The sequence below is a fragment of the Misgurnus anguillicaudatus genome, chromosome 24 (assembly GCF_027580225.2).
Source record: "Misgurnus anguillicaudatus chromosome 24, ASM2758022v2, whole genome shotgun sequence".
Classification (NCBI taxonomy): domain Eukaryota; kingdom Metazoa; phylum Chordata; class Actinopteri; order Cypriniformes; family Cobitidae; genus Misgurnus; species Misgurnus anguillicaudatus.
The window spans coordinates 4,197,439-4,211,274 of record NC_073360.2 but is presented as its reverse complement, the minus strand read 5'-3'; the positions used below and the strand labels follow the sequence as shown (position 1 = coordinate 4,211,274).

At 47.3% G+C, this 13,836-nt stretch overlaps 1 protein-coding gene across 1 annotated transcript in view; it reads left to right on the top strand.

Annotated features, from left to right (window-relative positions):
• The window catches only part of LOC141361644 (protein NLRC3-like), a 60,240-nt gene that overhangs the window by 5,917 nt on the left and 40,487 nt on the right, over window positions 1-13,836 (top strand). Inside the window, exon 7 of the mRNA XM_073863227.1 lies at window positions 12,911-13,084. Coding sequence (XP_073719328.1) covers window positions 12,911-13,084 — 174 coding nt within the window. The remainder of the gene's footprint in view (window positions 1-12,910; window positions 13,085-13,836) is intronic.

Genomic DNA, 13,836 nt, shown 5'->3' with positions numbered 1-13,836 from the left:
GTCTTAGTTAGAGACGAGTGTTGGCTTATACATAAAAACAGTTCTCATCCCACCATATCCAGATATACAAAGTTATCATATACAATGAATTCATGGGGTAGCATTTTAAAAAAACTTTTCAAAATAGATGCAATATGTCCATTTTGTTTAAAAATAAAATTTCTTACCAGGCTACATGTGAAGCAGCTCTTTACGCCTTCTAACGTCTCATAATCTGTCCTCATTCATGTCAAAAAGACTAAAACATAATCTTTTACATTTTAACCATTTTCTTATTTTAAAACGTTTATGTGCTGCACATCCCTGTGTGTGATAAGCATATGTGCGTTGTCGTCTCATTTATAGTTGCATTTATTACTAACGCGCTAAGTATTTATTTTGTACCTATTTTGTCTGCTGTGTTCCGGGCTTTGACGAACCCTGTTTGCTCATCCAATATTACACAAAAGGAACATGTTTCCGCGCATTTGGATTCCATCCGCATTGAAGTGGGTTCAAATGAAAAGCCCTAAGCCCTTAATCACTTGGAAAATGGAGATCGCCCCCTCCATCATTTAAACTGTGCAAAGCGCGAGCTGCTGAAGTGAAGTCACAATTGTGTTGCATTGTGGTTTATGATGTTGCCTGAAGTGTACATATGAAGCAGACTCGCTCCCTTTGTCAAATTGAGGGAGTGAGGGTCTGTCCTTATAAACGTCCCTCGTTCACGAGTGGTGTCTAAAACTGTAGTGGAATGCACCCAATATCTGGCTTATGCCAAAGTGGGTGTACAGGCATGTCGGAAGTATGACAAGGGAGATGCAGCATCTCGTTCCCTTCTCAGGGAAACGTCTCGGTTACGGATGTAACCCTCGTTCCCTGAAGGGGGGAACGGAGACGTCACGTCATGACCGACGAATTGGGAACTCGCTTAGAGAGACCAATCTGCTTCGAATACTACTAAAACGCCAATGAACTTGGCATTGAGATATTTGCATAATGCTGGCGCCGCCCCGCCAGGTGCGTATATAAGGAGCACGTGCAAATAGGGAAATCAGCTTCTGTTCGCTGAGAAAGCCGGAAAGGTGACCGGCCGTAACAGCAGGTGGCAGCACCTGTGGCGACGGGACGTGACGTCTCCGTTCCCTCCTTCAGGGAACGAGGGTTACATCCGTAACCGAGACGTTCCCTTTCAGTCGGTCACTACGACGTCGCGTCGTGACCGACGAATTGGGAATCCCTACCAAAACGCCACTAGGGGCTGACCTCTTCCAGTGTCTGCAAAAAGCCCTCCAAATCCCCTTAAGGGAATGGAGAAATAGGATAAGGCAGAAAGGCCGGGCACTAGATGTTCCTTTAACCCCACAGTAGTGCCAGCGACTGGGAAGTGCCCTACCAGAGCAGGATAGGAACGCTGCAGAAGCCACCGCCCCTCTTAAGGGCTAATGGTGGGTGAAAGTCAACCGTAGTTGAGGTAAAATGACAGCCGTGGCTGTGTAAGCAAAGCAGTGCTCTGCTAAGGGAAACGTGGGCTGGTAGGATTAACCCCACGGAATAATACTCACAAAGGAACCCGATGGGACACAATGTGGGGCCCTGGCCAATCACGTAGGTTCCTAAGAATACAGCTAGTGAAAGGCTGACAGCCAATGCTCCGCAGCAAAGGCTACCAAGGCAGTGGAGGAAGAGCAATTCAAACCATTACGCATTTTTGCTCTGATGACCTTCCATACTGAAACTCAATTTGGAGCCTCAGTCGGAGGCTACAAGCCGACCTGCGAGTCTGCTCTCCGTGCCCTCCCTGGAGAGGAAAGGACACAAGAGGATACAGGCTCGATACGAACACTGTAAAATCTAATGAACGTATTAGGTTTCGCCCAACCAGCAGCTCTACAGATGTGTGTTAGCGAGGAACCACGAGCGAGAGCCCAAGATGAGGCAACACTCCGTGTGGAGTGCGCTCTCAAATTAAAGGGGCAAGGAATACCCTGAAGATTATAAGCCAGGGGCCGTATTCACAAAGAATTTTAAGGCTAAAAGTAGCTCCTAACTGGCAAATTTAGGAGCAACTCCTAAAAATAATGGGCGTGTCACTCCTAACTTTAGGACTCCTAATTTTTTTTACTAAAAGTAATTCACAAAGCATTTTAGCCCTAAAAGTAGCACCTAAGTCTGGGACAGCTTAAAAGAAGTCGAGAGGACTCCTAACTCACTAAGACCTATTCACAAAGAATCCTAAAGGCTTAGGTGCTGTCTGATCCTCCTTAACATGGACAGTTTCACCAACTCAAAAGCTTTGCCTAGACTTAAAAGCACACTTTAATGTAAGCATATTGTTTATGACATTTGTTTTTACAATTCATTACATTCATGACAAGCAGGAAGTTTTTAGAATTACATGAAACAATAATGATATTATGATATTATATATTTAATATTGTACACCAAACGCCATGCTTGCCCGTTTAAAGGCTGCAATCTCAACCCTTGACTGCAATTGTAATGCATAGCCTACCACCGCCTCTCGCAGACGTCCGAGTCCGCGACATAAGCGGGAATGCTGCATTGATCTGCAAACAAATCCTCTCCCCATGCGCGGGTTGATCCGAAATGAGCGTGTGCCTGCGGTTACGAGTCACCCAAAAATATTTTTTATGATATTCGGGTCGCGGTCGGTCGGGTCTTTGAAATAAAACTGCCAGTAAACTATTTTAAATTACTACTTTAAAAAAAAATGCGGGCCAGGGAGCGGGTCGGGTATATATCATATATATGTATGATCCAGCGTCTATTGGGCTTTTGGCGAGTTCATAATCTGTGTTATGTTCCGCATGACAGCCTGTCATCTAACAACCAATCACCGTGGTCATTGCGAGGCAGCTCGTGCATGAGAATTGACGTCATCCGTAGCAACGGAGACTCACTCTTAGTTTAGGAGTTATCATTTTTCCTTACTAAAAGTAGGTCTGAAAGGCGTTGTGAATAACTTTTAAGAGAAAACTCCTAGCTAAAATCTTTTAGTGCGATTTAGGAGTACTCTTAGTGGTAAGATAAAATTCTTTGTGAATACGGCCCCAGGGCGATAGTATCAACTATCCAATGAGACATCCTCTGCTTAGTGACAGCTTTCCCTTTCTGCTGGCCACCATAACAAACAAAGAGCTGGTCTGAGGTCCTGAGGCTTTGCGTGCGGTCCACGTAGAATCGCAGTGCGCGTACGGGGCACAACAAAGCCATGGTTGGGTCTGCGTCCTCCAAGGGCAGCGCTTGCAAGCTCACCACCTGATCTCTGAAGGGAGTGGTGGGATCTTTGGGCACGTAGCCTGGTGTGGGTCTCAATGTCACGCTCAAGACAGCAGGACCAAACTGAAGGCACGAATCGTCAACAGAGAATGCATGTAAATCCCCTACTCTTTTCACTGAGGCCAATGCTAGCAGGGTCAGAGCTTTCATTGATAAAAGCTTCAGACTCGCAGACTGCAAAGGCTCGAATGGGGTCCTTGGAGTGCTTTCAGCACCATGGACAAGTCCCAGGGAGGAATAGAAGGAGGGCGCGAGGGGTTTAGCCTACGAGCACCTCTCAGGAATCTAATAACCAAATCATGCTGGCCAACTGATCTGCCGTTAATAAGTGAGTGATGAGCAGATATAGCGGCGATATCAACTTTAATAGTGGAGGGTGACAGCCTACCGTCTAACCTATGTTGAAGATATAAAAGCATGATGTTAATAGGGCATTCTCTGGGGTCCTCGCGTTGCGAAGAGCACCAAGTGACGAAAAGGTTCCATTTAAACGCGTAAGCCCGTCTCGTAGACGGAGCTCGTGCCGCGTCGATTGTGTTAGATACCGCCTGGGGTAAATCACTTAAACCTTGTGCGCGCTCAACAACCAGACGTGGAGATTCCACAGGTCGGGGCGCGGGTGCCATAATGTGCCCCCTCCTTGAGAAAGAAGGACCTTCCTCAGGGGAATCCGCCAGGGAGGGGCTGTCGCGAGGAGCATTAGTTCCGGAAACCAATTCCTGGTCGTCCAATATGGGGCGATCATTAAAAGGCTCTCCTCGTCCTGCCTGACTTTGCACAGGGTCTGTGCTATTAGGCTCACTGGGGGGAACGCGTCTTTGCGCATGCCCCGTGGCCAGCTGTGTGCCAACGCATCCACGCCGAGGCTGCCCTCGGTTAGTGAATAAATAGGCGACAGTGGGTATCGTCCGGCGACGCAAATAGGTCTATCTGCGCACAACCGAACTTCCTCCAAATCAGCTGGACCGTCTGGGGGTGGAGTCGCCATTCGCCGGGGCGCGCAGCTCGTGAAAGCGCGTCTGCCGCTGTGTTGAGCGAGCCCGGGATGTACATGGGACGAAGGGACCTCAGATGCTTCTGACTCCAAAGGAGGAGATGACGAGCGAGATGCGACAGGTGACGGGAGTGCAAACCGCCTTGACGGTTGATATATGCTACAGTCGCAGTGTTGTCTGAGCGTATTAGTACATCCTTCCCTCGCAGCTCCTTAGCGAAGCGTACGAGTCCCAGATATACTGCCCATAACTCGCGGCAATTGATATGCCAATGCAACTGGGGTGCTGTCCACACCCCCGAAGCCGTGAGCTCGTCGTACGTGGCTCCCAGCCCATGTCGGAGGCATCTGTGTGTACAACAGCATGCCGGGAGACCTGTCTCATGGAGACACCGGCTCTGAGAAACGCGGGGTCTGACCATGGGGGGAATGTTAGGCGACACGCAGGTGTTATAGTTACACGATGGATGCCGGCACGCCACGCTCTCCTCGGGACTCGATCGTGAAGCCAACGCTGAAGCGGTCTCATATGGAGCAGTCCGAGCGGTGTCACGGCCGCTGCTGCTGCCATACACCCCAGGAGTCTCTGAAATTGTTTCAGAGGGACCACATTCTTCCCTCGGAATGAATCGAGGCAAGTCAGAATTGATTGGACACGCTCTTCTGTCAAACGCGCCGATAAATTGATCGAGTCCAGTTCCATACCGAGAAAAGAGATCCTCTGCGTGGGGCAGAGTTTGCTCTTTTCCCAGTTGACCTGAAGACCCAAACGGGCGAGATGCCGAAGCGTTAGATCTCTGTGCTCGCACAGCGTCCGCTGAGAATCCGCTATTATAAGCCAATCGTCGAGGTAAGCCAATATGCGAACACCGCTCTCTCTTAGGGGCTTTAACGCCGCCTCCACTACTTTTGTGAACACACGGGGAGAGAGAGACAGCCCGAACGGTAAAACTTTGTACTGATATGCCCGTCCTTCGAACGCAAACCGGAGAAACGGTCTGTGACGAGGGAGAATGGACACATGAAAGTACACGTCTTTCAGGTCTATTGCTGCAAACCAATCTTGGGGGCGTATTGAACTGAATATTTGCTTCGGTGTAATCATCCTGAAAGACCTCTTCTGAAGAGATTTGTTCAGGATGCGCAAATCCAAAATTGGTCGTAACCCGCCGCTTTTCTTGGGTACTATGAAATACGGGCTGTAAAAACCCGATCTCATCTCGGTAAGAGGGACCGGCTGAATCGCATCCTTCGCCAATAGGACTGCGACCTCTGCACGCAGTACATGTGCATCGGACGCTTTCACCATGGTGAAACGTATGCCCGAGAATTTGGGTGTGTGCCGGTTGAATTGAATTTTGTAACCGAGGCGGATCGTGCGTAAAACCCAACAAGACGGGCTGGGAAGCTGAAGCCAAGCCCCCAGAGACCGTACGAGAGGAATTAACGGCACTACCGGTGTACCCGCGGTGGGGCAGCAAAGTGAGACAGGTGGGACTGCCGGTGCGTCTGCTGTGACAGCATAAGCATCTACAGTATGTTTGTGTGTGACACTGACCTGAGCCCGCTGAGGGAGACGGTCGTCTGGTCTCCTCAGCGGAGGACGCAGACTCCGAAGGGGTTGCTGGTGGTCCGGTCTCCGCAGTGGAGAACTCGAACTCCTCAGAACACCCGCTGGCGATAGAGGAGAGGGAGGAAGAGCATCTGACTGCCCGCTCACATCTCTCTCGATCCTCTGGAGACCTGGAGAAGGAATAGGAATGCACTCTTTTTGTGGTTTTGTGGGTGCCGGCTGAGAAGCCAGCGGAACAGAAACAAAACGAAACCAAAGATTTTCCACCCGGCCCTCTACCGGTGGAAGGAGCGGTGCCATCACCGTCTCCCGCTGAGTGATCCCATCCAAATCCAGGTCGCCCGTCTCAGGGCCGCTTCGATTTCCGTTTACCACGGGAAGCGGGCGGGGCGGGCTGCCGACGGCTGTTCCCCCTCCGTGGCCTGGAAGATGTTCTAGCGGGGGGGGCGGAGGCAGCCGCCGGAGGGCGCCCTTGGCGAGAAGCAGGCGGGGCTGCCGGCGCTGGAGGGCGAGATGCAGGTCGCTTGCTCCGGGGCATGATCTGAGCGATCGCCTCCGTCTGCTTCTGGGCGGCGGAGAACTGCTGGGCAAACGACTCCACCGACTCACCGAAGAGGCCAGCCTGGGACACGGGAGCGTCCAAGAACTTGTACTTCTCCGCATCCGACATGTCCGCCAGACATAGCCATAGATGGCGTTCCTGGACCACCATCGTGGACATCGCACGACCAATCGCCTGCGCTGTGACTTTAGTAGCGCGGAGAGCCAGATCCGTAGCGGCCCGGAGCTCCGAAAGGACAGGCGAGTCGTGTCCTCCCTCGTGCAGATCTCTCAAAGCCTTAGCCTGATGAACCTGCAGCAACGCCATTGCGTGCAGGGCTGAAGCCGCCTCTCCGCATGCCTGGTGGGCAGCCCCCGTTAAACCGGAAGACTGTCTGCAAGCACGGGAGGGGAGGGTTGGGCGGTCCTTCCAGGAGGGAGCGGTGGCCGGACACAATTGCATCGCGACCGCACGCTCCACGGGGGGATCCCCGTATAACCCTTAGCGGCTCCATCGGTGAGGGAGGTGAGGGGGGAGGGCTGAAACGGCCGTAATCTGGTAGAAAACGGTGACTTCCAGGTTCTAGTCAGCTCCTCGTGCACCTCGGGGGAAGAAAGGCACCGGTGGAGAGGGTTGTGAAACCCGGGCAGCTCCAAAGAACCAATCATCCAGGCGGGATGGTTTGGGCTGAGGGGGGTGAACCCACTCTAACCCTACGGTCTCCGCCGCTCGAGCGAGCACGGCCACCATCTCTGGATCAAACTCCGGCGTCGCGACCCGTCAGGAGGGGGGAAGGACGTCAGGGTCTTCAGAGGGAGAGGGCCCACCCTCGGATGCTGCGGTCTAACCCTAACCCTAACGGTCTCCGTGGACCCGGAGGGAGGCACGACAGATCCTACAGACATCGTAGAACACGACTCTGAAGTCTCCATCGGCACATCAACCGGCTGTGGATGAGGAGGCTGAGAGCCGGAGGACCGGCTCAGCACAGTGATGCGGAGATCGTCTTTTGAGAGCCTCACGGCCGCTCCGTGGCGGCGTTCAGAACTCGCCGGACGCGGATTGCGTTTTTCCCGGAGGAAAGACAACCGTCTCCGCAAATCCACAAGGGACATGTTCTCACAGTGAGAACACTTACCCCCAGCAAACGCTGCCTCCGCGTGCTCGATGCCCAAGCACAAGAGACAACGCTCGTGACCGTCCTTCGGACCCATATACTTCCCGCATCCAAGATCGCACGGACGAAAAGCCATCCTGAAAAGGACGCTAATCTCCGGATATACGAGAGAGTGGCTGCCTTTAACAAGGCACAAAGCTCTCTCGTATCACTCTTTTAGGGAAATTCACTCAGATGATCAGTTGATGATGCGCACAGGGAAAGGCAACGCACACACTAAACTCAAAACAAAAAAGATGTAGAGCCTGTGGAATACTGCGAAGCGTCCGCTGTGGTACTGCCAGTCCAACCAACTTCCGCAATCGATCCCAACAGAGTAATGTAGCTTCTCAGTAGCAGATACTGCCGGCTTTCGAAGCGATAAAAAGCTGATTTCCTTATTTGCAAGTGCTCCTTATATACGCACCTGGCGGGGCGGAGCCAGCATTATGCAAATATCTCAATGCCAAGTTCATTGGCGTTTTAGTAGTATTCGAAGCAGATTGGTCTCTCTAAGCGAGTTCCCAATTCGTTGGTCACGACGTGACGTCGTAGTGACCGACTGAAAGGGAACCAGGGTTACATACGTAACCCGAGACATTCCCTTTTGAGGGAACTTCCTGCTTCATCAGAGAGCTGACGATATGGGGAACACTACACCCAATCCGCCAGACTACAAGTGCCTGTCTGTGTGTAGAAGGCACAACTAAGACCTAAGCACCTGATCCCAGGAGTAGAGTTAAGATCCAACTCAAGAGTGTACAAATGTGAGCGGTGAGGACCTGCCTGCCACATCACAGACATCCTGGATCAAGGCCCCTGCCCACAGGGTCCTAGATGCTGCCATCACTCAAGATAAATGCGCTCTGACAGGTAAAGGAGATGGCTGTCAAGAGGTTTCATAAGCACATGGGATAGCCTCAACTATACATCTGCTTAAAGTCTGCTTGGTGGCTGGGAACCCATTCCGGGCCAAACCCAAGCATACATCCATGTCTAGTGCATGTACTGGGCATAACAATTAAAGCACGCTCTGGATAAAATTCTTGAAAGGTGGAGGGGTGAAAGCCTGCAATATTATGGGGCGTAGAATATAATTCCGAACCTTAGACACGTAACCCGGCAGGCAGGTGAGTGAAACCGAGAGAGCAACTAAATCTCCTACCCTCTTAAGGGAGGTTATAGCTAGGAGAAATTGAGTTTTCAGAGTAAGACACTTTCTGAAATGGTTTCAATGGCTCAAATGGTGGTCCTGATAAGCCCCCCAGACAGATCCCAAGCAGGGATCCTAAATGACTCGCAGGCCTCAGCCTCCAAGTGCCTCACAGAAAACGCAAGACTAGTTAGTCCCTACCTAATAAGGGATCGACCATCAAGTTCCCTTTTTTCTACATGAACTTGTTTCAAAGTTCAGTTCACAAATTTTAAAATGAACTAGTTCAGTTCATAGTTCATACTTCAAAATTTTGAACTAGTTCACAGTTCCAAAATTAACTAATTCATAGTCCTTTTTTTCCCATATTATTTAAAAAAAATGCCACTATAGCCCATATAGAAAAACAGACAGCAATTATTTTATCAGTTTACGAAGCTAAATGCATCAGATTTCATCTTCAAACTTTAAATCCTTATCCAACCAGGGTTTACATTAGCAATAACTGTCTTTAAATTTTTGTATTTGCTTGCACATACCTTGAAAGGCTAGCAGGGTGTTTCAAGGTAGCCGGGTGCTTTTACACTGCATGTTAAATAGCGTGAGCTTAATCAGAGTCAATTTCAAGATCCAAAATGTGTTAGCAGCCTATGTTCATCATTAACGTTTTGGGACAAATATGTTATTTAATGTTAAACAATTGCTTTGTCACCTACATGCTGCTTTCACCCCCATGCTGCGTTTTGTTTTGATGATGCATGCAGCGATGTCACAACAAAAAACAAACAAACATCAGAGCCTTGACAAAGCACTGTTATAACTCCACTTAAAATGCGATTTAGGAGTGCATGTCTTAGAAAAACTCCATCGAGGTGTTTAGAAAACCTGTCGTGAGAATTATCAATGCAAGACTTTTAACAAACGTGTGATCGTAGAAGAAAATAAGACAAAAAAGAGGAGTTAAACAGGTAAATGACATCAGCCGGTTTAGTTGTGTTGATGCACCGCGTCTGTGGATTCGGTTTTGTTGAGTATTTTCAGTTTCCTTTAGTCAAATGTGAAGATATTTTTGTTACCGCTTAGGAAAAAGCCCCTTGAGGTTATTCTAAAGCAAAACAATGTTGTTATATTAGAAATAAACCAAGATTAATAGAGCGAATTCTTACCCAGTCATCCTCAGCGTCAAGACCCGCCCAGTGTATCACACACGCGCTGTGGAGATTGAATCAGCTTCAGCATCACTATAGTGCACTCCTTTGAAGAGCCGGAGGATGAGGAAAGGTTATGAGCCTGCTTGAATCTTCTGAACTCTCCTGAAGACCTGGGGGTGAAGGAGGAATTAGTGACAGAGTGGGTGGAGAAACAAAATGAAACCAAGGATGCCTTCACCATCTCCCGAAGAGTGATCCCCTCCATCTCCAGGTCACCTGTTTCAGGGCCGCTTCGAATTTACGTTTTCCACCCTTGGAAGCGGGTGGGGCGGGCTGCTGGCGACCAGTTCCTCACTTCTTTGAAGAAAAGCCCTGGGGAGAAACAGAGAAAACCGCTGCAGGGCGCCCTCGGCAAGGGGCAGACTGAGACTGACCAAGGTGGACATAGCACGACTGACGGCACGTACGTTGACCTTGGTCGCACGAAGCGCCAAGTTGGTAGCTGCACGAAGTTCAGTAAAGGCCGCCAAATCGTGACCTCCCTCGTGCAGATCACTCAGAGACTGGGCCTGGTGGACATGCAGCAATGCCATGGCATGCAGGGCTGAAGCTGCGGTGGTGGTGGTTGAGTCCACTCCAAGCTGATCGCACTTGCTGCCTGATTTTTAAGCATGTAGGCATTACTGACTTGTTTATGAAATGCAAATAAGATGAACATTTACTTTTAATCATGAATACTTATAGCCTGGTGCAACCAGACTCTCGTACGTTCATTTCATTTGTACAGAGAGTCTGGCCACGCTCCATTGCAAAGCATTACTTCCGTTAAGGAGGGTCCTCTGTTGAAGTTTAAAACTATTGGATCTGCGCAGAGTCACTCTGAATCTGTCATAACCAATCGCTAATGTTTAGTCGTGACGTATGTCACTCAGTGGCGCACGACCTCAACGTCTGCGTTCTTAGCCACTCCCCGCTGTTCGCTGATTGGACCTGCAGATTTTTGCCGGAGAAAACGAAACTCTACACAGCAGTCCCAAACGTTGTTCTAAAGCGAAATGAAAATTAAGCGGAAGAACGTAGGAGGGCGGAGCCAGGCTAGAATACTTAGCCCACAATTTACAATCTTTATTTGTATGTTACTTCATTTCTATGATTTAATCAAAATCACTTACAGAGACCATCCCCTATCAGCCAATCACTGAGGTCATAGTAATCTTGATAACATCATACATAGAAAAGAGGTCAACCCTGCCCTGTCTCCAAGGCCACCTTAATGCACGGGCTTACCTGGGCTGAAGCCCAGGGGCCTCCCAAGTTCGCGTTCATGACGAGCTGAAAATGTCATATTGTTTTGTAACTTGTCGGGTTTTCTGTCAATCACTCTAATTGCACGTTACATGGCGCCTGATTGGTCCGTTGTAATTTAACGTGAAATAAAATGTCAGACGTAACATATTTTTTATTCCGCGTAATGTAATTAAGTGCGCGTTGTCAACTTGACATTCCTGCACGTTAGACTGAGTGTGACAGAGAAACGGGAAATAATCCACCAACAAATGAAAGAGTAATTTCTGAAATTTCATAATAAGCACTAGTGAGGTGCAGGTCTCTCTCTCTTTCGTGCGCGCGCTCGCTCGTTCGCTCTCTGTGCTCGTTCAGCTGAGTCTCTGGCATGCAGAAGTCTCTCCCACCGTGCACAAGAAACTGTACCGCTAAATTAAGAAAGGAGTTCCCGCACATAATGCTCTTAGTTGTTTTAAAGTTTAAGTTTACTCGAGTTTATATCAGTGACGCGTGCGCAGCTGGAGCGATGTAGTTTGACGTGACGTCAGCTCACAGTACACACATCTGTTGGTAGAAAGACGAGAAAGATACGCAACGGTAAAGGTGCAAGTCTAAGAAAGTAAAGAGCGACAAAACCATCTCAAATGATCATCCCCTGATAGCACCATTATAATCTCATTATCTAAAGATCTTATATACAGGCATGTTCCCTGTCTGTCTTGTGCATATTCATACTTGCTCGTTTTTACATGCTTATGTATGCATAAATACTAAATACAATGCATACTATATCTTCAGTAGCCTACAAAATAAACAACTGATTAAAAAACAAGATTCTGTCTATAAAGACTTATCTTTTGTTATCATTAATGCATTTAACAAGATTCTGTCTATAAAGACTTATCTTTTGTTATCATTAATGCATTTTCACTTTAAAACTAACTTTAACTTATTATATTTTTAAAACTGTGGTGAGCATTTAGTTAGTGAGTGGCAATTTTCTGCAAATTATATTCCAAAAACTATATAAACATAAAGCTTATAAACATATAAACTTTCACACATTTTGGTTTTATTATCATCACAAGTTGCTGTGTGTGGTTGTTAAATAAAGTGTCTTGTGTTTATGCTCAAGTAGGCTCAGTGATATGTTAATAATGATATTATGGTGTTTTCTGGCTCAAAGAGGGAAAACTCACTGTTGTATGTCTCGAAAGAAACTAATGCATTTTGTGATGTAGATTACCTAGATATACACTTAAAAAAAGAGACTATAAATCGAGGGGAAGGGGGGCCTACAAAACCTCTTAGCCCCGGGGCCTCTACCTATTCCATAGTAAAAGTTGCTCTTAGCAGTTTTGTGAAAAGGTTTACAGAGGAAGAATTTTTGTTGTTTAGGAGCCTTAGTGGTAAAAAATGTTTTGTAAATACGGGCCCAGCTTTTTTATTTAGCAGATAGAGTTTTAAGCAGTTTTTGATGTGTTCAAATATAATCCGATATATAAAAATATTTCAGATCACATTTTTTGGGGTTGTTGATCTATTGTTGTGTTTAAAAAGGTTTTGTTGTGATGGAGTCAATGTGATGTCATGAACAATAACTTAAAACTCTTCAGTGATGTTCAGTCTGAGGTTCTGGGTCTGTGTTTAACAACAGAAATTACAACATTGCCGTTATTATACTGATATGTTTATATGATTAAAAAACAATGAAAACAGTAATTTGTTTATTTTAATTTTATGTTAAGCAACCATGTTTTGTTTACCTTACTATAGGTTGTGTGAGTGTTCTATCAGACATGAAGGTTGTGCTGCTCTGTCGTCAGCTTTGAGATCAAACCCATCACACTTGAGACATCTGAATCTGTCTAAGATTAATCTGAGAGATTCGGGAGTGAAACTGATCTCTGATGGATTGGAGAATGCTAACTGTAAACTGATGTCACTCAGGTCAGATTGTGTAAACTCATCATTGACCATCCTCCCACTATGAATAGTGAATCAGTAAAACAGCAAATAAAAATGACAGATAAATATCTTGTTAATATCCTATTTCTAATTATATTATTGTTATAGGTGTCAGTCATTAGAACATGAGGACAATTTATATAGAAAAACAATTACTTAAACAGAAAAGTCCAGTGGAAAGTGTGTAAATAATAAGAGGATATGATGGGCCTTTATAACCTCATTCACACAGACCTTTGGTCCCAGAAAATACCCGTAAAATTGCCAGACAAGCGTCTGTGTGAACAAAAACTCGTTCCGTTAATCTTCTGGGATCGTTGCCGGAAAGAGGACCTAATAAGATACGTGGGTAACCCTCTGTGTGAACAAGAAGCCGCAAGAATGCCGTAATGGGCGTGTCGAAGTGAGGACGCGCGCATCATCAAAACACAAGTTATGGTTCAGCTCCTTACAATGAGAGATAACATGCATATAAACATTCACCACGAGAAATGTTGCAAACTAGATTGAAGCAGTTATCAGGAAATGATAAATGAGACGAATAAACAATGACGCACTTAGTGAGGACGCGCGTGTCGGCACTCGGCAACATGAAGTTGGTTCAACTCTTTAAAATGAGGGATTTACAACATTCACTTCGAGAAATGTCAGCAAACTGGACTGAAGCAGATATCAGGTAAATTAGCTCGTTACTTACTGCGTTGAAACGGAGATCATTCAGCAGCATAAAAGAA